General features: G+C 47.6%; 1 protein-coding gene across 1 annotated transcript in view; it reads left to right on the top strand.

Moving 5' to 3' along the window:
• fhip1b (FHF complex subunit HOOK interacting protein 1B) overlaps nucleotides 1–27,690 on the top strand; it is a 73,510-nt gene that overhangs the window by 17,136 nt on the left and 28,684 nt on the right. Inside the window, 4 exon segments of the mRNA XM_042320016.1 lie at nucleotides 11,679–12,189; nucleotides 25,356–25,490; nucleotides 25,492–25,749; nucleotides 26,228–26,458. Of these exon segments, the coding sequence (XP_042175950.1) occupies nucleotides 12,061–12,189; nucleotides 25,356–25,490; nucleotides 25,492–25,749; nucleotides 26,228–26,458 (753 nt within the window). The 5' untranslated portion in view covers nucleotides 11,679–12,060.

Raw genomic sequence — 27,690 nt, 5'->3', positions numbered from 1 at the left:
TTAGCCTGCTGGTCTTACTGTACTGACTTTCTGTCTTATTGGGTGGATAGGAACATGAGCCTGCTGGCCTTATTGGGTGGATAGGAACATGAGCCTGCTGGTCTTATTGGGTGGATAGGAACATGAGCCTGCTGGTCTTATTGGGTGGATAGGAACATGAGCCTGCTGGTCTTATTGGGTGGATAGGAACATTAGCCTGCTGTCTTTACTGTACTGACTTTCTGTCTTATTGGGTGGATAGGAACATTAGCCTGCTGGTCTTATTGGGTGGATAGGAACATTAGCCTGCTGGTCTTATTGGGTGGATAGGAACATTAGCCTGCTGGTCTTATTGGGTGGATAGGAACATTAGCCTGCTGGTCTTACTGGGTGGATAGGAACATGAGCCTGCTGGTCTTACTGGGTGGATAGGAACATTAGCCTGCTGTCTTTTCTGTACTGACTTTCTGTCTTATTGGGTGGATAGGAACATTAGCCTGCTGGTCTTATTGGGTGGATAGGAACATTAGCCTGCTGGTCTTATTGGGTGGATAGGAACATTAGCCTGCTGGTCTTACTGGGTGGATAGGAACATGAGCCTGCTGGTCTTACTGGGTGGATAGGAACATTAGCCTGCTGTCTTTACTGTACTGACTTTCTGTCTTATTGGGTGGATAGGAACATTAGCCTGCTGGTCTTACTGGGTGGATAGGAACATTAGCCTGCTGGTCTTATTGGGTGGATAGGAACATTAGCCTGCTGGTCTTATTGGGTGGATAGGAACATTAGCCTGCTGGTCTTACTGGGTGGATAGGAACATTAGCCTGCTGTCTTTACTGTACTGACTTTCTGTCTTATTGGGTGGATAGGAACATTAGCCTGCTGGCCTTATTGGGTGGATAGGAACATGAGCCTGCTGGTCTTATTGGGTGGATAGGAACATGAGCCTGCTGTCTTTACTGTACTGACTTTATTGTCCCCATGGGGACAGTTTGTTGGTGTCATGTACACGTTTTAAAGTGGCGTTTTTAAAAATAACCAAACAAGTTGACAATACAACTTTCATAACTGTTACATACCAATAAAAAGAGACAAGAGTCATGTTCTTATTGGGTGGATAGGAACATTAGCCTGCTGGTCTTATTGGGTGGATAGGAACATTAGCCTGCTGGTCTTACTGGGTGGATAGGAACATTAGCCTGCTGGTCTTACTGGGTGGATAGGAACATTAGCCTGCTGGTCTTACTGGGTGGATAGGAACATTAGCCTGCTGGTCTTATTGGGTGGATAGGAACATTAACCTGCTGGTCTTATTGGGTGGATAGGAACATGAGCCTGCTGGCCTTACTGGGTGGATAGGAACACGAGCCTGCTGGTCTTACTGGGTGGATAGGAACATGAGCCTGTTGGCCTTACTGTGTGGATAGGAACATTAGCCTGCTGGTCTTATTGGGTGGATAGGAACATTAGCCTGCTGGTCTTACTGGGTGGATAGGAACATTAGCCTGCTGGTCTTACTGGGTGGATAGGAACATTAGCCTGCTGGTCTTATTGGGTGGATAGGAACATGAACCTGTTGGCCTTACTGGGTGGATAGGAACTTTAGCCTGCTGGTCTTACTGGGTGGATAGGAACAGTAGCCTGCTGGCCTTACTGAGTGGATAGGAACATTAGCCTGAGTTATTTAGGAGTGATATCACACCTGGCACAAATGATTGTCTAGTTCTGTTTTTCCTGCTGAGGGTTGCCTTATACCTGCGCCCAGAGGGGAGTAGTTCAAAGTCCAGGTACAGGGGGTGGCTTGGGTCTAAAATGATTTTGTGAGCCTTTACAGAGGGCCCTGACCTTAAAGATCTCATCCAGGCCTGTCTGTTTGACTCCAAGTACCTTGGGGAGGGTCCTGACCTTAAAGATCTCATCCAGGCCTGTCTGTTTGACTCCTAGTACATTGGGGAGGGCCCTGACTTTAAAAATCTCATCCAGGCCTGTCTGTTTGACTCTCAGTACCTTGCTTGCTGTGGTGATAATCCTTCTCAGCATATTTCTCAGGCTGACAGTGGCATTGCCAAACCAACAAACAATAAAAAAAGTGAAACTATTGTCAATGAAAGATTTTGTAAAACCGAGTCAGTATTGTACAATTAACATTAAAAGATCACAGCTTTTTGAGAAGGTACAGTCTCTGTTGGCTCTTTTTTTGTAGATCAGGTCTGTACATTTACTCCACTGAAGCTTATTGTCCAAGAGGACACCAAGATATCTCTATTCCTCTACAATCTCTATATTCTGACCTCTGGTAGATGTTGCAGAGGAAGGTGTTGTACGCTTCCTGAAGTCTATGCACATATCTTTGGTCTTGTTGGTATTGAGGACCAAGTGTGATTCCTCACACCACTCTACAAAGTCATCTAGGACCGGGCCATGATGTTCCTCGTCATCATGCAACAGGCTGATCAAGGCAGTGTCATCAGTGTCAATGGCATCATCAACATCATCTCTCTCGGCCTCTCGCTCTCTCTCGCTCTCTCTCGCTCTCCTCTCTCCTCTCACTCTCCTCTCTCTCTCGCTCTCCTCTCCTCTCGCTCTCCTCTCTCTCTCGCTCTCCTCTCTCGCTCTCCTCTCTCTCTCGCTCTCCTCTCTCCTCTCGCTCTCCTCTCCTCTCTCTCTCGCTCTCCTCTCCTCTCGCTCTCCTCTCTCTCTCGCTCTCCTCTCTCACTCCTCTCTCTCGCTCTCCTCTCTCACTCTCTCCTCTCTCTCTCGCTCTCCTCTCTCACTCTCCTCTCTCTCTCTCGGCCTCTCACTCTCCTCTCTCTCTCTCGGCCTCTCGCTCTCCTCGCTCTCGCTCGGCCTCTCGCTCTCCTCGCTCTCTCTCTCGACCTCTCGCTCTCCTCGCTCTCTCTCTCGGCCTCTCGCTCTCTCTCTCGGCCTCTCGCTCTCTCTCTCGGCCTCTCGCTCTCTCTCTCGGCCTCTCGCTCTCTCTCTCGGCCTCTCGCTCTCTCTCTCGGCCTCTCGCTCTCTCTCTCGGCCTCTCGCTCTCTCTCTCGGCCTCTCGCTCTCTCTCTCGGCCTCTCGCTCTCTGCCTCTCGGCCTCTCGCTCTCGGCCTCTCTCTCTCGCTCTCGGCCTCTCTCTCTCGGCCTCTCTCTCTCGGCCTCTCTCTCTCGGCCTCTCTCTCTCGGCCTCTCTCTCTCGGCCTCTCGCTCTCGGCCTCTCGCTCTCGGCCTCTCTCTCTCGGCCTCTCGCTCTCCTCTCCTCTCTCTCTCTCGGCCTCCTCTCGCTCTCCTCTCACTCTCCTCTCTCTCTCTCGCTCTCCTCTCTCTCTCTCCTCTCTCTCTCTCGCTCTCCTCTCTCGCTCTCCTCTCTCTCTCGCTCTCCTCTCTCGCTCTCCTCTCTCTCTCTCGGCCTCTCGCTCTCCTCGCTCTCTCTCTCGACCTCTCGCTCTCCTCGCTCTCTCTCTTGGCCTCTCGCTCTCTCTCTCGGCCTCTCGCTCTCTCTCTCGGCCTCTCGCTCTCTCTCTCGGCCTCTCGCTCTCTCTCTCGGCCTCTCGCTCTCTCTCTCGGCCTCTCGCTCTCTCTCTCGGCCTCTCGCTCTCTGCCTCTCGGCCTCTCGCTCTCTCTCTCGGCCTCTCGCTCTCTCTCTCGGCCTCTCGCTCTCGGCCTCTCGCTCTCTCTCTCGGCCTCTCGCTCTCGGCCTCTCGCTCTCTCTCGGCCTCTCGCTCTCGGCCTCTCTCGGCCTCTCGCTCTCTCTCTCGGCCTCTCGCTCTCTCTCTCGGCCTCTCGCTCTCGCTCTCGGCCTCTCGCTCTCTCTCTCTCGGCCTCTCGCTCTCTCTCTCGGCCTCTCGCTCTCGGCCTCTCGCTCTCTCTCGGCCTCTCGCTCTCGGCCTCTCTCGGCCTCTCGCTCTCTCTCTCGGCCTCTCGCTCTCTCTCTCGGCCTCTCGCTCTCGCTCTCGGCCTCTCGCTCTCTCTCTCTCGGCCTCTCGCTCTCTCTCTCTCGGCCTCTCGCTCTCTCTCTCTCGGCCTCTCGCTCTCTCTCTCTCGGCCTCTCGCTCTCCTCTCGGCCTCTCGGCCTCTCGCTCTCCTCTCGGCCTCTCGGCCTCTCGCTCTCCTCTCGGCCTCTCGCTCTCCTCTCGGCCTCTCGCTCTCCTCTCGGCCTCTCGCTCTCTCTCTCTCTCTCGGCCTCTCGCTCTCCTCTCTCTCGGCCTCTCGCTCTCCTCTCTCTCTCTCGGCCTCTCGCTCTCCTCTCTCTCTCTCGGCCTCTCGCTTTCCTCTCTCGGCCTCTCGGCCTCTCGCTCTCCTCTCTCGGCCTCTCGGTCTGTCTCTCGGTCTGTCTCTATTAGGCGCTGTAGGTGGCCGGAGTGTAGACTGTACAGTATTTGCTGTGGGTAGAAACAAACCAAACAGTCTCCTAATGAGGACAGAAAGTAATTGGAGGAACTCGCAAGGCAGAACATCCCATCTGACCTGCCTGCTGGAGAAGAACAACCCTACTCCGACCTGAAACAGGACTAGCCTACACTCTAAAATGTGCTCTGTTGTAAAATGTGCTCTCAGACTCCTTCCATTCTGTACATAGAGTAGCGATAACCTAGTTTCTATGAGAGATCAAAGGGCCGGAGAAACGAACTCCCACACTAGCTAAAAGAAAGATGGCCTCAAGATTATTGTTTAGAGTTCTGTCAGGGACCTAGGAGTGTAATAGCACAAATGTAACAGATACAGTGGAGTAACGTATTTAATATGTGGACATACTTGAAGAAGGAAGTTTAAGAAACCTGGCACTTCCCACCTCCAGGCTCTATGCCTGTGGGCTGCTTTTCTGCTGAGATTGGCAAGAATAAAGGATCAATACCCCGGTCAGTCTACCCCTCGGTCAGTCTACCCCTCGGTCAGTCTACCCCTGCAGATGTACACTTCATTCCATGCCTCCTCCTGTAGTCTCTTGGTACGCTCCTCCTCATTTCATTCTATTCCTCCTCCTCCTGTAGTCTCTTGGTATGCTCCTCCTCACTTCATTCTATTCCTCCTCCTCCTGTAGCCACTTGGTACGCTCCTCCTCACTTCATTCTATTCCTCCTCCTCCTGTAGCCGCTTGGTACGCTCCTCCTCACTTCATTCTATTCCTCCTCCTGTAGCCGCTTGGTACGCTCCTCCTCATTTCATTCTATTCCTCCTCCTGTAGCCGCTTGGTACGCTCCTCCTCATTTCATTCTATTCCTCCTCCTGTAGCCGCTTGGTACGCTCCTCCTCATTTCATTCTATTCCTCCTCCTGTAGCCGCTTGGTACGCTCCTCCTCATTTCATTCTATTCCTCCTCCTGTAGCCGCTTGGTACGCTCCTCCTCACTTCATTCTATTCCTCCTCCTGTAGCCGCTTGGTATGCTCCTCCTCACTTCATTCTATTCCTCCTCTTGTAGCCGCTTGGTACGCTCCTCCTCACTTCATTCTATTCCTCCTCCTGTAGCCGCTTGGTACGCTCCTCCTCACTTCATTCTATTCCTCCTCCTGTAGCCGCTTGGTACGCTCCTCCTCACTTCATTCTATTCCTCCTCCTCCTGTAGCCGCTTGGTACGCTCCTCCTCACTTCATTCTATTTCTCCTCCTGTAGCCACTTGGTACGCTCCTCCTCACTTCATTCTATTTCTCCTCCTGTAGCCGCTTGGTACGCTCCTCCTCACTTCATTCTATTCCTCCTCCTCCTGTAGCCGCTTGGTACGCTCCTCCTCACTTCATTCTATTCCTCCTCCTCCTGTAGCCGCTTGGTACGCTCCTCCTCACTTCATTCTATTTCTCCTCCTGTAGCCGCTTGGTACGCTCCTCCTCACTTCATTCTATTTCTCCTCCTGTAGCCGCTTGGTACGCTCCTCCTCACTTCATTCTATTTCTCCTCCTGTAGCCGCTTGGTACGCTCCTCCTCACTTCATTCTATTCCTCCTCCTCCTGTAGCCGCTTGGTACGCTCCTCCTCACTTCATTCTATTTCTCCTCCTGTAGCCGCTTGGTACGCTCCTCCTCACTTCATTCTATTTCTCCTCCTGTAGCCGCTTGGTACGCTCCTCCTCACTTCATTCTATTTCTCCTCCTGTAGCCGCTTGGTAGGCTCCTCCTCACTTCATTCTATTTCTCCTCCTGTAGCCGCTTGGTACGCTCCTCCTCACTTCATTCTATTTCTCCTCCTGTAGCCGCTTGGTACGCTCCTCCTCACTTCATTCTATTTCTCCTCCTGTAGCCGCTTGGTAGGCTCCTCCTCACTTCATTCTATTTCTCCTCCTGTAGCCGCTTGGTACGCTCCTCCTCACTTCATTCTATTTCTCCTCCTGTAGCCGCTTGGTACGCTCCTCCTCACTTCATTCTATTCCTCCTCCTGTAGCCACTTGGTACGCACCTCCTCACTTCATTCTATTCCTCCTCATGCCAATCCCTTGTGTTGTGCTATGGTTGTTGTTTGTGGGTAGTAGTTATCAGGCCTCAAGTAGTCCCAAGGCCCATCTCTACCCCATCCCCTAGAAAGCACCTCTCATCCCAAGGCCCATCTCTACCCCACCCCCTAGAAAGCACCTCTCATCCCAAGGCCCATCTCTACCCCATCCCCTAGAAAGCACCTCTCATCCCAAGGCCCATCTCTACCCCATCCCCTAGAAAGCACCTCTCATCCCAAGGCCCATCTATCCCACCCCCTCGTGAAAGTCGTAGGCTTAAGGGCCTAATAGTTCATGTTTAGCAACAATGACCTTTGACCTTGGCTTGGTTCCAAACCTCCGGGAGGAGAGGAAGAGAGGGAGTGCAGTGGCGTTGAGTACCAAACTCTTGAGTCACATGTTTCCTAGTCGCACTCTGAAACAGAAGAGTGACCCTCAGCACAGACAACATTCCCTCTATCATTTCATAAGAGGTTTTTTAATTACAGACGAAACAAAAAAAACGAGGCCACTCCCCGTTTTACCTTGTGTGTATGTTGGTGCTTTAATCTAGTCTACCATTTTACTGTGTATGTTGGTGCTTTAATCTAGTCTACCATTTTACTGTGTATGTTGGTGCTTTAATCTACCATTTTACTGTGTATGTTGGTGCTTTAATCTACCATTTTACTGTGTATGTTGGTGCTTTAATCTACCATTTTACTGTGTATGTTGGTGCTTTAATCTACCATTTTACTGTGTGTGTTTATTACCAATCTCCGTTGGATATTCATTATTTTCTTTACCCTCATTTATATGAATTATTTTTAAATTCATACGATGTGCTAAAACTACTCCTTACAGCTTTTACTATTGTTTTGGTCTCTTTTAACCCTTTCTGTGACATGGGTGTGTTTTTAATTTGAGGAATGTTATTTGAGATTGAACCATTTACATAAAAGCTTAATAAGGTCCACCTTTTTTTCTGCGTGTTTTAGACTGGAGCATAACATCCCACCGTCACTACTTCTTCTTTTTTTTAAAACACGTCTTTTCTCTGGAAATGTCGGTAACTTCCTGTTGACAACCTTTTTTTTTAATGCCAACTTTTAAACTTCTTCTGCTTGCTCACGCTCACACTTCTCTGCCCTTGCCCACCGGTCAGGGGATTGGAAGACAGGAAGAGACATCACCACTCTGTCCTCGACCCCACCTTTTGTTTTTACTAAATCTACCTCTTTGTGTAGATGGTTAAATGTATACTGTAGGTTCGATGAACTGAATAGATAATGGTAAAATATTAAATAAAGGTAAAATAAATTAAAAATAGAGATAGATATGTACAGTGGGGCAAAAAAGTATTTAGTCAGCCACCAATTGTGCAAGTTCTCCCACTTTAAAAGATGAGAGAGGCCTGTAATTTTCATCATAGGTACACTTCAACTATGACAGACAAAATGTGGAGAAAAAAATCCAGAAAATCACATTGTAGGATTTTTAATGAATTTATTTGCAAATTATGGTGATAGATAGATATATTGATATGTATATATTAGTCACCACATCTACATAAATACTTATTTTCCACCATAATTTTCAAATAAATTAATTAAAAATCCTACAATTTTTATTTTACCTTTTATTTAGCTAGGCAAGTCAGTTAAGAACAAATTCTTATTTTCAATGACTGCCTAGGAACAGTGAACTGCCTGTTCAGGGGCAGAACGACAGCTCGGGGGTTTGAACTTGCAACCTTCCGGTTACTAGTCCAACACTCTAACCACTAGGCTACCCTGCCGCCCCAATGTGATTTTCAGGAATTTTGTTTTCTCATTTTGTCTGTCATAGTTGAAGTGTACCTACGATGAAAATTACAGGCCTCTCTCATCTTTTTAAGTGGGAGAACTTGCACAATTGGTGGCTGACTAAATACTTTTTTGCCCCACTTTACAAGTGTTATACATTGGTTTAAAGATTAACTTCTTGTTAATCCAACCACGGTGTCAGATTTCAAAAATACTTTACGGCGAAAGCATACCATGCGTTTATCTGAGAACAGCGCCCAGCAGACAAATCATTGCAAACAGTAACCAGCCAAGAAGAGGAGTAACAAAAGTCAGAAATAGCGATAAAATGTATCACTTACCTTTGATGATCTTCAGATGGTTACACTCACAAAACTCCCAGTTACCCAATAAATGTTTGTTTTGTTCGATCAAGTCCCTCTTTATATCCAAAAACCTCAATTTTGTTAGCGCGTCTTGTTCAGTAATCCACTGTTTCAAACAACATCCGGTGAAATTGCAGAGTGTGAAACTCAACAAACAGAAATTATCATAATAAACATACATAAAAGATACTAATGTTATACACCAGCTTAAAGATACACTTCTTGTTAATCCAACCGCTGTGTCAGATTTCAAAAATACTTTACAGCGAAAGCATACCATGCGATTATCTGAGAACAGCGCCCAGCAGACAAATCATTACAAATAGTAACCAGCCAAGTAGAGGAGTAACAAAAGTCAGAAATAGTAATAAAATGTATCACTTACCTTTGATGATCTTCATATGATTGCACTCCCAAGACTCCATGTTACACAATAAATGTTCGTTTTGTTCGATAATGTCCCTCTTTATATAAAAAAAAACTCAGTTTTGTTCAGTAATCCATTGGAACAAAGCCCGGTCACAACAGGCAGATGAAAAATCAAAAAAAGTATCATACATACATATATCCTCATTTTTCAGAGTAAAAGCCTGAAACAATGTCTGAAGACATGTAGGCCATGGGGATCGTGAACTGCATCATAAGTCTTTGTATGGTGGATAGGCTTTCAATGGAAAAACAGGCATTTTGAAATAATAGTAGTTCCTGGATGGATTTTCCTCAGGTTTTCGCCTGCCATATCAGTTCTGTTATACTCACAGACATTATTTTAACAGTTTTTGAAAATGTAGAGACTTTTCTTTCGAAATCTACCAATTATATGCATATCCTATGCATATCATAGCTTCTGGACCTGAGTAGCAATCAGTTTACTTTGGGCACGCTTTTCATCCAAAATTCCGAATGCTGCCCCCTACCCTAGTGAGGTTAACAAACTATTGTTTTGGCAAGTATGTTAGGACATCTACTTTGTTTATGACACAAGTAATTTTTCCAACAATTGTTTACAGACAGATTATTTCACTTATAATTCATCTTATCACAATTCCAGTGGGTCAGAAGTTTACATACACTAAGTTGACTGTGCCTTTAAATAGCTTGGACAATTCCAGAAAATGATGTTGTGGCTTGAGAAGCTTCTGATAGACTAATTTTCATCATTTGAGTCCATTGGAGGGAACCTGCAGATGTATTTCAAGGCCTACCTTCAAACTCAGTGCCTCTTTGCTTGAAATCATGGGAAAATCAAAAGAAATCATCCAAGACCTCAGAAATAAAATTGTAGGCCTCCACAAGTCTGGTTCATCCTTGGGAGCAATTTTCAAATGCCCGAAGGTACCACGTTCATCTGTACAAACAATAGTATGCAAGTATAAACACCATGGAACCACGCAGCCGTCATATCGCTCAGGAAGGAAACGCGTTCTGTCTCCTAGAGATGAACATACTCTGCTGCAAAAAGTGCAAATCAATCCCAGAACAACGGCAAATAACCTTGTGAAGATGCTGGAGGAAACGGGTACAAAAGTATCTATTTCCACAGTAAAACAAGTCCTTTATCGATATAACCTGAAAGGACGCTCAGCAAGGAAGAAGCCACTGCTCCAATACCGGCATAAAAAAGCCAGACTACGGTTTGCAACTGCACATGGGGACAAAGATCGTACTTTTTGGAGAAATGTCCTCTGGTTTGATGAAACAAAAATAGAACTGTTTGGCCATAATGACCATCGTTATGTTTGGAGGAAAAAGGGGAGGCTTGCAAGCCGAAGAACACCATCCCAACCGTGAACCACGGGGGTGGCAGCATCATGTTGTGGGGCTGCTTTGCTGCAGGAGGGACTGGTGCACTTCACAAAATAGATGGCATCATGAGGCAGGAAATGATGTGGATATATTGAAGCAACATCTCAAGACTTCAGTCAGGAATTTAAAGCTTGGTCATAAATGGGTCTTCCAAATGGACAATGACCCTAAGCATACTTCCAAAGTTGTGGCAAAATGGCCTAAGGACAACAAAGTCAAGGTATTGCTGTGGCCATCCCAAAGCCCTGACCTCAATCCTATAGAACATTTGTGGGCAGAACTGAAAACACGTGTGTGAGCAAGGAGGCCTACAAACCTGACTCAGTTACACCAGCTCTGCCAGGAGGAATGGGCCAAAATTCACCAAACTTATTGTGGGAAGCTTGTGGAAGGTTACCTGAAACGTTTGACCCAAGTTAAACAATTTAAAGGCAATGCTACCAAATACTAATTGAGTGTATGTAAACTTCTGACCCACTGGAAATGTGATGAAATAAAATAAAAGCTGAAATAAATCATTCTCTCTACTATTATTCTAACATCTCACCTTTAAAATAAAGTGGTGATCCTAACTGACCAAAAACAGGGAATTTTTACTGGGATTAAATATCAGGAATTGTGAAAAACTGAGTTGAAATGTATTTGGCTAAGGTGTATGTAAACTTCCGACGTCAACTGTATAATGTCCTTTTGTGGTGGGAAATGATGTATTCAAGTGAGCGGCCAGCTGGGGTGGTTGATTTGTGAGTTGCATGCTACCATAGCCTATAATTCTTTATTTTTTGGCAGATGAGTTGGGGACAATAAATGGCCTTTCTCAAATATATTACAACCCTAACCTCTGTATAAAAACATGATATATTTTAAGCAATAAGGGCAGAGGAGATGTGGTGTTTAAGGCCAATATATATATATATATGTTTAAGGGCTGTTAAGCACGACGCAACGCGGAGTGCCTGGATTCAGCCCTTAGCCGTGGTATATTGGCCATATATCACCAACGCCCGAGGTGCTTTATTGCTAATATAAACTGGTTACCAATGTAATTAGAGCAGTAAAAATACATATTTTATCATACCTATACAGTCTGATGAGGACAGCTTGTCTGTCTAAATGTTGGATATTAGGTTATTCAATGATTGCATCTGAGCTCCTAGAGTTTGCAGCTCTCCTTTTTAATTTTTCAAGTGTTATACTCCTGCTAGCCAGCACCTCTAGATTATACGGTCTGATATACCACAGCTGTCAGCCAATCAGCATTCAGGGCTGGAACCACCCAGTTTATAATACAACCCTAACTCTAACCTCTGTGTTGTGTTTGTTTTCCTCCAGTGCTGTGGGTCCTCTGCCTGGGAATGGAGTGGTGTCAGCTGCAGACTGGATGACAGGGTCTTCAGGGATAGCCCACCACTAATCCGTTACGTTACGGTAACACTGACGGAGAGAGACATCCTCACCCCGGCGACCACAACAGAATCTACCTCTTTTTCCTCATCCGACACTATCTGGACTCTCTTCTGGTCCCTTCTACTGCCCCCTCCTTCCCTTCCCTCTCCTCCTCTTTCCCTCACCTTCCCTCCTCCCCCCCTCCTCTTCCCTACTCTCAATCTCTTCCTTCTCTCCTACCTTGTTGTCCATGTGCCAGCACCTCTCTCCTGCTCCTGTCTGAAACCTGAACATTGACCTCTGACCCTTGATCCCTCTGGAGGTCAGGATGAGCTGGCTGAGCCGGCTGACCCCCCGGGGTCCGGGGGGCAGGTCCAGTAGGAACGTAGCCTCTTCCAGTCCCTGTACTGCTGACCCAGAGACCTGCCTCATGGTGTTCGAGAACCACTGGAGACAGGTGAGACACACACACACTCACACTCTCACTCACTCACTCTCACGGTTGATCTCGGAACAATGGAGTACTCTGTTTGTTGTTTTTGGTAATATTGGAAAGTCTGAAAATGTTACCAGCTAGCTACCTTTTTGCATTTGGATCGCGTGACACAGTTGGCATGTGTTGCTGGGACCGCTGCTATCTGTCCAGGAATCCTGCCGACCAAGGGTCTGATGAGCTGCTTAGCGTAGCTATTAGCTGCCTATCAAGCTAGCAGGGTTTCCTTGAGGGCTTGAACACAGCCCGCGACACGGTTAGACCTTGTGGCTGGGACGGCGGGTTGTCCCGTGCTTGTAACTCTCTAGATCACTGCTGTTTGTTGCATTTTCTAGCTTCCCTGCGACATGCCCTGTCTGAAACTGTGAGGAGTAACCGCGTAGCCTACGTTGCCAACATGACAAAGACCAAAGCCGGTGGGAGTACCGTCGAGGACAGTGGTGTGTCTCTTTCAAAGGAGTTTGTTACAACAAGAAAATCACTTCAAGTGTTGTGTTCAATTACTGGTGGAGTCAACTAATTAAAGAATGGACGACCTGACCAGAGAGGTCCAGGACCTGATGAACAGTTTGCAGTTCTCCCAGGATCAGCTCAATGAGTTTAATACTTATGTCATGCAATAAAATGCAAATGAATTACTTAAAAATCATACAATGTGATTTTCTGGATTTTTGTTTTAGATTCCGTCTCTCACAGTTGAAGTGTACCTTTGATAAAAATTACAGACCTCTACATGCTTTGTAAGTAGGAAAACCTGCAAAATCGGCAGTGTATCAAATACTTGTTCTCCCCACTGTATATACTAGGCGGTGTCAGAGGAAGGCCCAGAAAATTGTCAGACTGAAGATACCCAAGTCATAGACTGTTCTCTCTGCCTGATCAACTCTATGCAAAGGAGATATGTTGCTCTGCATGAGGCAAATGGTGTTCACACCAGATACTGACTGGTTTTTCTGATCCATGCTCCTACTTTTTAAATTTAAAAACATTTTTTATGGTATTGTATCTGTGACCAACAGATTCACATCTGTATTCCCAGTTATGTGAAATCCATAGATTAGGGCCTAATTCATTTATTTCTGATTTCCTTCTGAACTGTAACTCAGTACTGTCTTAGAAATGGTTGTTGTGATTATGATGTAAATTTAAATCTACCAAAAAGGACCTGTTTCAAATGATCACTTTTACACTCAACATAACCACTTCATATGCGCACCAGAATGTACTTTTCTTTCTATTTTATTAGGCTAAGTTCAATTAGGAGAGCCTAGTGGTTAGAGTGTAGAGGCGGCAGGTAGCCTAGTGGTTAGAGTGTAGAGGCGGCAGGTAGCCTAGTGGTTAGAGTGTAGAGGTGGCAGGGTAGCCTAGTGGTTAGAGTGTAGAGGCGGCAGGTAGCCTAGTGGTTAGAGTGTAGAGGTGGCAGGGTAGCCTAGTGGTTAGAGTGTAGAGGCAGGTAGCCTAGTGGTTAGAGTGTAGAGGCGGCAGGTAGCCTAGTGGTTAGAGTGTAGAGGTGGCAGGGTAGCCTAGTGGTTAGAGTGTAGAGGCGGCAGGTAGCCTAGTGGTTAGAGTGTAGAGGTGGCAGGTAGTCTAGTGGTTAGAGTGTAGAGGCAGGTAGCCTAGTGGTTAGAGTGTAGAGGCGGCAGGTAGCCTAGTGGTTAGAGTGTAGAGGTGGCAGGGTAGCCTAGTGGTTAGAGTGTAGAGGTGGCAGGTAGTCTAGTGGTTAGAGTGTAGAGGCAGGTAGCCTAGTGGTTAGAGTGTAGAGGTGGCAGGGTAGCCTAGTGGTTAGAGTGTAGAGGTGGCAGGGTAGCCTAGTGGTTAGAGTGCAGAGGTGGCAGGGTAGCCTAGTGGTTAGAGTGTAGAGACGGCAGGGTAGCCTAGTGGTTAGAGTGTAGAGGTGGCAGGGTAGCCTAGTGTTTAGAGTGTAGAGGTGGCAGGGTAGCCTAGTGGTTAGAGTGTAGGGACGGCAGGTAGCCTAGTGGTTAGAGTGTAGAGGTGGCAGGGTAGCCTAGTGGTTAGAGTGTAGAGGTGGCAGGGTAGCCTAGTGGTTAGAGTGTAGAGGTGGCAGGGTAGCCTAGTGGTTAGAGTGTAGAGGTGGCAGGGTAGCCTAGTGGTTAGAGTGTAGAGGTGGCAGCGTAGCCTAGTGGTTAGAGTGTAGAGGTGGCAGCGTAGCCTAGTGGTTAGAGTGTAGAGCTGGCAGGTAGCCTAGTGGTTAGAGTGTAGAGCTGGCAGGTAGCCTAGTGGTTAGAGTGTAGAGGTGGCAGGGTAGCCTAGTGGTTAGAGTGTAGAGCTGGCAGGTAGCCTAGTGGTTAGAGTGTAGAGGTGGCAGGGTAGCCTAGTGGTTAGAGTGTAGAGGTGGCAGGGTAGCCTAGTGGTTAGAGTGTAGAGGTGGCAGGTAGCCTAGTGGTTAGAGTGTAGAGGTGGCAGGTAGCCTAGTGGTTAGAGTGTAGAGGAGGCAGGTAGCCTAGTGGTTAGAGTGTAGAGGTGGCAGGGTAGCCTAGTGGTTAGAGTGTAGAGGTGGCAGGGTAGCCTAGTGGTTAGAGTGTAGAGGTGGCAGGGTAGCCTAGTGGTTAGAGTGTAGAGGTGGCAGGGTAGTCTAGTGGTTAGAGTGTAGAGGTGGCAGGGTAGCCTAGTGGTTAGAGTGTAGAGGTGGCAGGTAGCCTAGTGGTTAGAGTGTAGAGGTGGCAGGGTAGCCTAGTGGTTAGAGTGTAGAGGTGGCAGGGTAGCCTAGTGGTTAGAGTGTAGAGGTGGCAGGGTAGTCTAGTGGTTAGAGTGTAGAGGTGGCAGGTAGCCTAGTGGTTAGAGTGTAGAGGTGGCAGGTAGCCTAGTGGTTAGAGTGTAGAGGTGGCAGGGTAGCCTAGTGGTTAGAGTGTAGAGGTGGTAGGGTAGCCTAGTGGTTAGAGTGTAGAGGTGGCAGGGTAGCCTAGTGGTTAGAGTGTAGAGGTGGCAGGGTAGCCTAGTGGTTAGAGTGTAGAGGTGGCAGGTAGCCTAGTGGTTAGAGTGTAGAGGTGGCAGGTAGCCTAGTGGTTAGAGTGTAGAGGTGGCAGGTAGCCTAGTGGTTAGAGTGTAGAGGTGGCAGGGTAGCCTAGTGGTTAGAGTGTAGAGGTGGCAGGGTAGCCTAGTGGTTAGAGTGTAGAGGTGGCAGGGTAGCCTAGTGGTTAGAGTGTAGAGGAGGCAGGTAGCCTAGTGGTTAGAGTGTAGAGGTGGCAGGTAGCCTAGTGGTTAGAGTGTAGAGGTGGCAGGGTAGCCTAGTGGTTAGAGTGTAGAGGTGGCAGGGTAGCCTAGTGGTTAGAGTGTAGAGGTGGCAGGGTAGCCTAGTGGTTAGAGTGTAGAGGTGGCAGGGTAGCCTAGTGGTTAGAGTGTAGAGGTGGTAGGGTAGCCTAGTGGTTAGAGTGTAGAGGTGGCAGGGTAGCCTAGTGGTTAGAGTGTAGAGGTGGCAGGTAGCCTAGTGGTTAGAGTGTAGAGGTGGCAGGTAGCCTAGTGGTTAGAGTGTAGAGGTGGCAGGGTAGCCTAGTGGTTAGAGTGTAGAGGAGGCAGGTAGCCTAGTGGTTAGAGTGTAGAGGTGGCAGGGTAGCCTAGTGGTTAGAGTGTAGAGGTGGCAGGGTAGCCTAGTGGTTAGAGTGTATAGGTGGCAGGGTAGCCTAGTGGTTAGAGTGTAGAGGTGGCAGGTAGCCTAGTGGTTAGAGTGTAGAGGTGGCAGGTAGCCTAGTGGTTAGAGTGTAGAGGTGGCAGGTAGCCTAGTGGTTAGAGTGTAGGGGTGGCAGGTAGCCTAGTGGTTAGAGTGTAGAGGTGGCAGGGTAGCCTAGTGGTTAGAGTGTAGAGGTGGCAGGTAGCCTAGTGGTTAGAGTGTAGAGGAGGCAGGTAGCCTAGTGGTTAGAGTGTAGGGGTGGCAGGTAGCCTAGTGGTTAGAGTGGAGGGGTGGCAGGGTAGCCTAGTGGTTAGAGTGTAGAGGTGGCAGGGTAGCCTAGTGGTTAGAGTGTAGAGGCGGCAGGTAGCCTAGTGGTTAGAGTGTAGAGGAGGCAGGGTAGCCTAGTGGTTAGAGTGTAGAGGCGGCAGGTAGCCTAGTGGTTAGAGTGTAGAGGTGGCAGGGTAGCCTAGTGGTTAGAGTGTAGAGGTGGCAGGGTAGCCTAGTGGTTAGAGTGTAGAGGTGGCAGGGTAGCCTAGTGGTTAGAGTGTAGAGGTGGCAGGGTAGCCTAGTGGTTAGAGTGTAGAGGTGGCAGGGTAGCCTAGTGGTTAGAGTGTAGAGGTGGCAGGTAGCCTAGTGGTTAGAGTGTAGAGGTGGCAGGGTAGCCTAGTGGTTAGAGTGTAGAGGTGGCAGGGTAGCCTAGTGGTTAGAGTGTAGAGGTGGCAGGTAGCCTAGTGGTTAGAGTGTAGAGGTGGCAGGGTAGCCTAGTGGTTAGAGTGTAGAGGCTGCAGGTAGCCTAGTGGTTAGAGTGTAGAGGTGGCAGGGTAGCCTAGTGGTTAGAGTGTAGAGGTGGCAGGGTAGCCTAGTGGTTAGAGTGTAGAGGTGGCAGGGTAGCCTAGTGGTTAGAGTGTAGAGGTGGCAGGTAGTCTAGTGGTTAGAGTGTAGAGGTGGCAGGTAGTCTAGTGGTTAGAGTGTAGAGGTGGCAGGTAGTCTAGTGGTTAGAGTGTAGAGGTGGCAGGGTAGCCTAGTGGTTAGAGTGTAGAGGTGGCAGGTAGTCTAGTGGTTAGAGTGTAGAGGTGGCAGGTAGTCTAGTGGTTAGAGTGTAGAGGTGGCAGGGTAGCCTAGTGGTTAGAGTGTAGAGGTGGCAGGTAGTCTAGTGGTTAGAGTGTAGAGGTGGCAGGTAGTCTAGTGGTTAGAGTGTAGAGGTGGCAGGGTAGCCTAGTGGTTAGAGTGTAGAGGTGGCAGGGTAGCCTAGTGGTTAGAGTGTAGAGGTGGCAGGTAGTCTAGTGGTTAGAGTGTAGAGTCGGCAGGGTAGCCTAGTGGTTAGAGTGTAGAGGTGGCAGGTAGCCTAGTGGTTAGAGTGTAGAGGTGGCAGGGTAGCCTAGTGGTTAGAGTGTAGAGGTGGCAGGGTAGCCTAGTGGTTAGAGTGTAGAGGTGGCAGGGTAGCCTAGTGGTTAGAGTGTAGAGGTGGCAGGGTAGCCTAGTGGTTAGAGTGTAGAGGTGGCAGGGTAGCCTAGTGGTTAGAGTGTAGAGGTGGCAGGGTAGCCTAGTGGTTAGAGTGTAGAGGTGGCAGGTAGTCTAGTGGTTAGAGTGTAGAGGTGGCAGGTAGCCTAGTGGTTAGAGTGTAGAGGAGGCAGGGTAGCCTAGTGGTTAGAGTGTAGAGGCGGCAGCGTAGCCTAGTGGTTAGAGTGTAGAGGAGGCAGGGTAGCCTAGTGGTTAGAGTGTAGAGGTGGCAGGTAGCCTAGTGGTTAGAGTGTAGAGGTGGCAGGTAGCCTAGTGGTTAGAGTGTAGGGGTGGCAGGTAGCCTAGTGGTTAGAGTGTAGAGGTGGCAGGGTAGCCTAGTGGTTAGAGTGTAGAGGTGGCAGGTAGCCTAGTGGTTAGAGTGTAGAGGTGGCAGGTAGCCTAGTGGTTAGAGTGTAGAGGTGGCAGGTAGCCTAGTGGTTAGAGTGTAGAGGTGGCAGGTAGCCTAGTGGTTAGAGTGTAGAGGCGGCAGGGTAGCCTAGTGGTTAGAGTGTAGAGGTGGCAGGGTAGCCTAGTGGTTAGAGTGTAGAGGTGGCAGGGTAGCCTAGTGGTTAGAGTGTAGAGGTGGCAGGGTAGCCTAGTGGTTAGAGTGTAGAGGTGGCAGGGTAGCCTAGTGGTTAGAGTGTAGAGGTGGCAGGGTAGTCTAGTGGTTAGAGTGTAGAGGTGGCAGGTAGTCTAGTGGTTAGAGTGTAGAGGTGGCAGGTAGTCTAGTGGTTAGAGTGTAGAGGTAGTCTAGTGGTTAGAGTGTAGAGGTGGCAGGTAGCCTAGTGGTTAGAGTGTAGAGGTGGCAGGGTAGCCTAGTGGCTAGAGTGTAGAGGTGGCAGCGTAGCCTAGTGGTTAGAGTGTAGAGGTGGCAGGGTAGCCAAAATCATTTTACTCTTAAGGTAGCCTAGTGGTTAGAGCATTGGACTAGTAACCGGAAGGTTGCGAGTTCAAACCCCCGAGCTGACAAGGTACAAATCTGTCGTTCTGCCCCTGAACAGGCAGTTAATCCACTGTTCCTAGGCCGTTTTTAAAAAAAATAAGAATTTGTTCTTAACTGACTTGCCTGGTTAAATAAAGGTAAAATAAATTAATAATAATAATAAATAATTATATAATAATAATCTATAAAATCATAGCATGGTACTTATAAAGCCAAATGAACAAGCCTACGGAATGGTGGACAGACAGATGTTCTGTTCTCCTGAAATACATTTTCTTCATATCATCATGTTTTATTCAACCTGCCTAAAATAAATAATGGATTTATATTGCATTGATTTATTAGACTTCTTAAAAAATATATATATATTTTTTTTAAATAAATGCTAACGTTCCAAAACCACGCATTTGGCATCTTGTCGGCTATGCATGAAGGCCTTGAGATGCTAAATGTGTTTGTTAATTAACGGTCAATTACCATGAGGCCGGCAGACTTTTGCATGACAAAAACAGCTGACACAATTTTATGACCACCACAACCCTAATCGTGAGAATCACAATACTTATTGTAGCGTGAGGTCCCTGGCAATTCCCAGCCCCAATACATACACTGTTAAACTCTGCAGGCAGTATTAAAAAGCTCTTTCCATCACACTGCTGCTGCAGCCTGTACATGACTCAATGCTGCTGCAGCTGACTCTCGTTCTCTCTCTCTCTCTCTCCCCCTCTAGCTCCTTCTCTCTCTCTCTCTCTCTCCCCCTCTAGCTCGTTCTCTCTCTCTCTCTCTCTCTCTCTCTCTCTCTCTCTCTCTCCTCTAGCTCATTCTTCTCTCTAGCTCGTCTCTCTCTCTCTCTCTCTCCTCTCTCCCCTCTAGCTCTCTCTCTCTCTCTCTCTCTCCCCCTCTAGCTCTTCTCTCTCTCTCTCTCTCTCCTCTCCCCCCTCTAGCTCTCTCTCTCTCTCTCTCTCTCTCTCTCTCTAGCTCGTCTCTCTCTCTCTCTCTCTCTCTCTCTCTCTCTCTCTAGCTCGTTCTCTCTCTCTCTCTCTCTCTCTAGCTCGTTCTCTCTCTAGCTCTCTCTCTCTCTCTCTCTCTCTCTAGCTCGTTCTCTCTCTCTCTCTCTCTCTCTCTCTCTCTAGCTCGTTCTCTCTCTCTCTCTCTCTCTCTAGCTCGTTCTCTCTCTCTCTCTCTCTCTAGCTCGTCTCTCTCTCTCTCTCTCTCTCTCTAGCTCGTTCTCTCTCTCTCTCTCTCTAGCTCGTTCTCTCTCTCTCTCTCTCTCGTTCTCTCTCTAGCTCTCTCTCTCTCTCTCGTTCTCTCTCTCTCTCTCTCTAGCTCTCTCTCTCTCTCTCTCTCTCTCTCTCTCTCTCTCAAATGACTGCGTATCAGGGTATTTCTATAAACTAGAGGATCAGTGAGCATTTCTTGTTGTGGACAACTATTTGTAGCTGTTTATAAGGTCATTGATAATAATTCACATCCCCCCCATTTTTTTCCCCCATGTGAATACATGAAGATATAAAAGGACAACATACATTCAGTATATCGAATCAAAACCTATAAACCCTCTCATGCTTCATTGTAACCTCGTAACGGTTCGTATCTCCATATGTTGTGCGGTATCCATACGGTGTGAAACCAGTTCATTGACACGCATCCCAAAATAATGTATGCGATTGCAAAACCAAATGCTTCTAACAGAAATAGTAACTTTTAACAAGATTTAATCAAACGAAAATGATGTCTAGCTGTTTTGTGTCACTGGGACTTTATCACACAACATCAACTGGTTCAGGAAATGGTTTTCTGAAAGACAGTCAAGTGATAAAGGGCTGGTGTGATACTGCACACGATTTAACAACAGCCAAGGTGAGGGAATTAATGTTAATCTGGAAGGACAGAACATTTGGGGTAGGTTGCACCAACATGGATTAGCTCTTTAAACTGGATTAAATCATTGTTTTATCTTTTCATCTTGTTGCACCAAATTTTAAACCTAGTTTTAAATTAATACTAGTTAAATTCCTTTCTCTAAATCTAAATTTAGTTTTCCTTTTAAACCTAGATACATTTTAATATAAACCTAGATTAGAGGTTAATTCTAAACTGGTTCTTGAGGTGGTTGAACTGATTTTAAAAGGGCAGCTTATCTACCGTGGTGAGACCAAAACGACAAGAGTTCCTCAGTAGAATAATTACAGCCAGGTTGAATCCCGTTGAGTTATATGATAATGATGAGTTTTCAAGAAGATACTGCTTCTCCAAGGACTCTTGTAATGCAACTGGAAAAAAAGGTTGCGCCAACCATTAAGCATGGGAGTGATATGAACGAGGCTGGACACCCACTACTTCAGCATCTAAGGTTCTACGCAACCGGATTTTTCCAGATGGCGAATGTGGATCTTTTTGGACTCCACTATTGCAGTGGAGGTACTGTAGAACTTTGGCAGGGGACAAGGAGATGACTTACCCGAGGAGACTGTGGAGGACTTACCCGAGGAGACTGTGGAGGGCCTGCCCGAGGGGACTGTGGAAGAGGGCCTGCCCGAGGGGACTGTGGAAGAGGGCCTGCCCGAGGGGACTGTGGAAGAGGGCCTGCCCGAGGGGACTGTGGAAGAGGGCCTGCCCGAGGGAGAGGGACTGTGGAAGAGGGCCTGCCCGAGGGGACTGTGGAAGAGGGCCTGCCCGAGGGGACTGTGGAAGAGGGCCTGCCCGAGGGGACTGTGGAAGAGGGCCTGCCCGAGGGGACTGTGGAAGAGGGCCCGCCAATTGCTTTGGAAAGGATTGTTTTAATAAATAATTGTTTTAATGATTAAAAAGACCAGTGTTCTTTACACAGTGGGCATTTGTTTCTCTGAAGGAGTTTCTGTTTGTGAATTCACAGTAGCTCTTTTTGAAAATTCAAGACCTCCAATCTGCAGTAGATTTTTCTCTCTCTCCAGCTCCAAAACATCAATATGAGTTTAGTTCATGTCAGTTCTGGGGCGTTTGCTTGGCCTAAATGGTGTGTTTTGTTGTTGGCGCAAGATCCAGGCACTGCTGTTTCTCCACAGCACAGGGTGTCCGCTCAACTAAAGGAAAGAAAATGAAGAAAAGTACCTCCGTTTTAGTAGGCTATTTTACGTGCCCATTGTGTACCACAGTTGAATTGTGGTCTATGATACGAGCAGCCTTGGTACGAATGATGCTGTTACGTAACGTGACGGACCTGATAACGGTAACATTGTCGTGAAGCAGTATTAACGTTATTAACGAAGTATTAACATCATTCATTCAATGACGCCAAAACAGCCTAGTGGTTAGAGTGTTGGACTAGTAACCGGAAGGTTGCAAGTTCAAACCCCCGAGCTGACAAGGTACAAATCTGTCGTTCTGCCCCTGAACAAGCAGTTAACCCACTGTTCCTAGGCCGTCATTGAAAATAAGAATTTGTTCTTTAACTGACTTGCCTAGTTAAATAAAGGTAAAATAAATTAATAATTTAAAAAAAGACTAAAGATATGCTACAGTCAGTCAATTTCCACATCTAACTAGATGGAATGAAGCCAGTGTGTTAATAGTAGATATGTAAATGTCTCATTTTTTTACTGTTTTAATGAATGTACCCCAGCTACCCATCTGTGTGTGTGTGTGTGGGTGGCAATGGAATTAAACATCCAACCTGTTGTTGGTCCAGCAAACACTCAGAGGGTTGTGGGGTCCTGTCCAGAAACGACACCTAGCCCCTTATTATTCCTAGTTAGAGGTTGTTTCTGGACAGGACATGGGTACTATGGTAGCTCAGTCAGTCTGGACAGGACATTGGTATTATGGGTACTATGGTAGCTCAGTCAGTCTGGACAGGACATGGGTATTATGGTAGCTCAGTCAGTCTGGACTGGACATGGGTATTATGGTAGCTCAGTCAGTCTGGACAGGACAAGGGTACTATGGTAGCTCAGTCAGTCTGGACAGGACAAGGGTACTATGGTAGCTCAGTCAGTCTGGACAGGACAAGGGTACAATGGTAGCTCAGTCAGTCTGGACAGGACAAGGGTACAATGGTAGCTCAGTCAGTCTGGACAGGACAAGGGTACTATGGTAGCTCAGTCAGTCTGGACAGGACAAGGGTACTATGGTAGCTCAGTCAGTCTGGACAGGACAAGGGTATTATGGGTACTATGGTAGCTCAGTCAGTCTTGCACTGTCTGAAATGTTCAAGGGGCGGCGCATGTTCTAGTAATATTTAAAAAATATATATATATTTCAAAACACTAATTTGTGTTATTATAAATAACGCTTTATAATAACACAAATTGTAAAAATGATGATTCCCTTTTTGTGTAAGTGCTGTTTGGGGAATTTCATCCTGTTCAGGTGGGATGGAATTTATGACACACGTGACCTCACAATGTAATCTGATTTATAATAGACCAATTACTGTTCATCTGAGTAAGGGGGTGGGCTCAAGACCATTCTATCAGCCAATCTGGGCTGTGTATGTAAATATCTTAATGTGTTTCCAAACGCCCACACTATCCGACTAAGCATTTTAAGGGCCAATGGAGGCTCAGGGATATAAACGAGGTATTTAAAAAAAAATATATTTTTAAATACAGTGATTTAACATGACAATGACTGCATGAGGGCTTCAATAGCTTTCAAATACTTGCTTCCTCTGTCCTTTGGAGAATCACTGCAGACAGCAGGGTGTTTTACTGCCAGGGCTCTGGAATCACTGCAGCCCATTGCCACACACTGGCTGCATCTGAAATGGCTCCCTATTCACTATATAGTGCACTACTTTAGACCAGGACCTATAGGGTAGTACACTACTTTAGACCAGAACTACTTTAGACCAGGGTCTATAGGTTTAGTGCATTACTTTAGACCAGGGCCTATAGGGTTTGTGCACTACTTTAGACCAGGACCTATAGGGTAGTACACTACTTTAGACCAGGACCTATGGGGTTACTGCACTACTTTAGACCAGGGCCTATGGGGTTAGTACACAACTTTAGACCAGGGTCTATAGGGTTAGTGCACTACTTTAGACCAGGGTCTATAGGGTTAGTGCACTACTTTAGACCAGGGTCTATAGGGTTAGTGCACTACTTTAGACCAGGACCTATAGGGTTAGTGGCCTCTGGAGAGCAGAGCACACACACATAGACAACACACCATTTATTTATTTATTTTATTCCACCTTTATTTAACCAGGTCGGCAAGTTGAGAACAAGTTCTCATTTACAATTGCGACCTGGACAAGATAAAGCAAAGCAGTTCGACAGATACAACAACACAGAGTTACACATGGAGTAAACAAACATAGTCAATGATACAGTAGAAACAAGTCTATATACAGCAATAAATAGGCCATGGTGGTGAAGTTAATACAATATAGCAATTAAACACTGGAATGGTAGATGTGCAGAAGATGAATGTGCAAGTAGAGATACTGGGGTGCAAAGGAGCAAGATAAATAAATATAGTATGGGGATGAGGTAGTTGGATGGGCTATTTACGGATGAGCTATTTACAGAGGGGCTATGTGCAGTGATCTGTGAGCTGCTCTGACAGCTGGTGCTTAAAGCTAGTGAGGGAGATATGAGTCTCCAGCTTCAGAGATTTTTGCAGTTCGACACTTCATGACACGACACACCACGACCCGACTCCACGACCCGACACGACCCGGCTCCACGACCCGACCCGACACACCTCGACCCGACACACCACGACCCGACACTCCACGACCCGACCCGCCACGACCCGCCACACCACGTTACGACCCGACACGCCACGACCCGACACTCCACGACCCGCCACGCTACGACACGTCATGACCCGTTACACCACGCTACGACACGTCATGACCCGTCACACGACCCGACACTCCACGACCCGCCACGCTACGACACGTCATGACCCGTCACACCACACGACCCGACACGCCATGACACGACACAAGCAGACCTCTCAGTCTAGAAACATTCTTCCTGCTTGTTCGATGGTCATGTTGCAGTCTTTCTCTGGCTGTTAGGAGTCAACACACACACACATACACACACACACACATACACACACACATACACACACACATACACACACACACACATACACACACACACATACACACACACACACACACACACACATACACACACACATACACACACACACACACACACACACACACACACACACACACACACATACACACACACACACACACACACACACACACACACACACACATACACACACACACACACACACACACACACACATACACACACACACACACACACACACACACACACACATACACACACACATACACACACACATACACACACACATACACACACACACACACACACACACACACACACACACACACACACATACACACACACATACACACACACACACACACATACACACACACATACACACACACACACACACACACACACACACACACACACACACACACACACACATACACACACACACACACACACACACACACACACACACACACACACACACACACACACACACATACACACACACACACACACATACACACACACATACACACACACACACACACACACACACACACACACACACACACACACACACACACACACACACACACACACACACACACACACACACACACACACACACACACACACACACACACACACACACACACACACACACACACACACACACACACACACACACACACACACACACACACACACACACATACACACACACACTCACACTCACACACTCACACACACACACACACATACACACACACACACACATACACACACACACACACATACACACACATACACACACACACACACACTTCGTGTGTTTTGTCGATGTTTCCTATCTTCTTTTCTATGTGAACAACCTTAAGAATTTTAATGATTGACGGAACAACGCAGTTAGTATTTAATGATTTTAAATCTAGGCAACACTCAGGATGAAAAAAACCGTGTTCAAGACCCCACATTCATCTGTAAAACACACTCACACACACCTCTCTCTCTCCTTCTGCTGTAGTTGTCCTGGGTACTGGAACAGCAGGAGCCGTCAGGATGTAGCGATGACCTCACCGCGGTGCGGAACCACACCGATCAGATGCTGTGCCTCCTGGCTGAAGAGCGACCGGGAGAAGTGGGCGAGGGCCCCCCCGGTGGGACCCATCCTGGGTCTGGTGGTGACCGAGAACGTCCTGGAGCGAGTGGTGCAGTGGCACCTGCGTCGCGGATTGGACCCAGACAGCCAGGGGGCGTTGCTCAAGCTGTTCGAGATGCTGATAGGCCAGTCTCAGCAGCCCTTGCTCCAACACAAGGCGGTGCTGCAGCCTCTACTGGGTCTGCTGGGGGCCTGTGCTGAGCCCCAGCTGGGCTGCCCTCCCTCTCTGGAGAACAGTCTGGTGCTGCTGCTCAACCAGGTGGGAGGAACAGGACGTCCTCTCTAGTAGGGATCTCCTCTGTACAAGCACCATTTCATACCTATCTAGTTACATGGGCTCTGATACGATACAGGAACAATACGTGTAGTTTAGAAACAATTCGGTATCTGTAAAGCACTTTGTGACAACTGCTGGAGGGAAAAAGGGATTTCTAAAATACGATTGATTGATTGATTGATTGATTGATTGATTGATTGATTGATTGATTGATTGATTGAAAGAGGTGTGGATCATGGAGGGACGGAAGGCATTTAGCGAAGATTTATTTTTAAGTAGCATGAACTATCGTTTTGTGCTGTTTAACCTTTTCTTATCCATATAATGTACTCTTAACTGTTAGTAGGATTGTTCTAAAGGTTTCTTCTGGTTTGAAGAGGGGCTTAAGTGGCGGACATTGTTGTTTTAATTTGTTTTCATGTTTCCTGAACTGAATAAGATATTCTGCTCTCATCAACAGATCTGTGTGTCGATGGCGCGTGCCCCTGCGGTGTTGGAGCTGTTGTTTAGGTCTGCCCCGGCCCAACACGGTCCTACCAACCTGCTCATCTTCTCCCTGTTGGTCCCCTTCATCCACCGTGACGGAGCCATCGGACAGCAGGCCCGGGACGCCCTGCTCCTCGTCATGGCAACCTCCGCCAGCAACCAGGGCGTGGCACGCTACATCGCAGAGAACTCCTACTTCTGCCCAGTGAGTGATCGATCAATTCATCAAATGTTGTTTTATAAAAGCCCCTTTTCCATCATCAGTTGTCACAAAGTGCTTTACAGATACCCAGGCTAAAAACCCCAGAGAGGAAGTAATGCAGAGGGTTTGGAAAATCTACCTAGAATGCAGGAACCTAGGAAGAAACCTAGAGAAGGGCCATGCTCTGAGGGGTGGCCAGTCCTCTACTGGCTGTACCGGGTAGACAGGAACCAGGGTCTGAGGGGTGGCCAGTCCTCTACTGGCTGTATCGGGTAGACAGGAACCAGGGTCTGAGGGGTGGCCAGTCCTCTACTGGCTGTATCGGGTAGACAGGAACCAGGGTCTGAGGGGTGGCCAGTCCTCTACTGGCTGTACCTGGGTAGACAGGAACCAGGGTCTGAGGGTCTGGGGTGGCCAGTCCTCTACTGGCTGTACCGGGTAGACAGGAACCAGGGTCTGAGGGGTGGCCAGTCCTCTACTGGCTGTATCGGGTAGACAGGAACCAGGGTCTGAGGGGTGGCCAGTCCTCTACTGGCTGTACCGGGTAGACAGGAACCAGGGTCTGAGGGGTGGCCAGTCCTGTACTGGCTGTACCGGGTAGACAGGAACCAGGGTCTGAGGGCTAGCCAGTCCTGTACTGGCTGTACCGGGTAGACAGGAACCAGGGTCTGAGGGGTGGCCAGTCCTCTACTGGCTGTACCGGGTAGACAGGAACCAGGGTCTGAGGGCTGGCCAGTCCTCTTCTGGCTGTACCGGGTAGACAGGAACCAGGGTCTGAGGGCTACCGGGTAGAGATTCAAGAGTCCCATGTTTTTCAAGACGTGAACCAAGGGGTTGTGGGTGTTATGGACCGTTATGATACCTCTTTCACTGACCATTCATTCTGTTCTTGCTCTTGTGGTTTGAAGAAAACCTTAGAAAATCCAGTTGGCTAGAGGAGAACATTACGAATCGGCTACCTCGGGGGGGCGATTAGATTAGCTGGTGTAGAGTTGTGGATTATCTGGATTCTAAAGAAAACCCCTGATCTAGAACAAACACCCTGACAAAACTCTACATGTTTTTAAACCCAGAATTATTTCAATATTGCCTCACTAACTTTGTCTGTGTGTTTGTGGGCTGATTTTTGTAATCTCACTGAGGATCTGGAACGACTGTCTGTTTCCTGCTGACTGACAGACACATGCTGATCTCACGGTGATGATGATGACTGTGTGTGTGAGATAAGAGGAAAG

This window comes from Oncorhynchus tshawytscha, linkage group LG03 (genome assembly GCF_018296145.1).
Source record: "Oncorhynchus tshawytscha isolate Ot180627B linkage group LG03, Otsh_v2.0, whole genome shotgun sequence".
NCBI lineage: Eukaryota > Metazoa > Chordata > Actinopteri > Salmoniformes > Salmonidae > Oncorhynchus > Oncorhynchus tshawytscha.
This window is presented reverse-complemented; position numbering and strand designations above follow the sequence as displayed.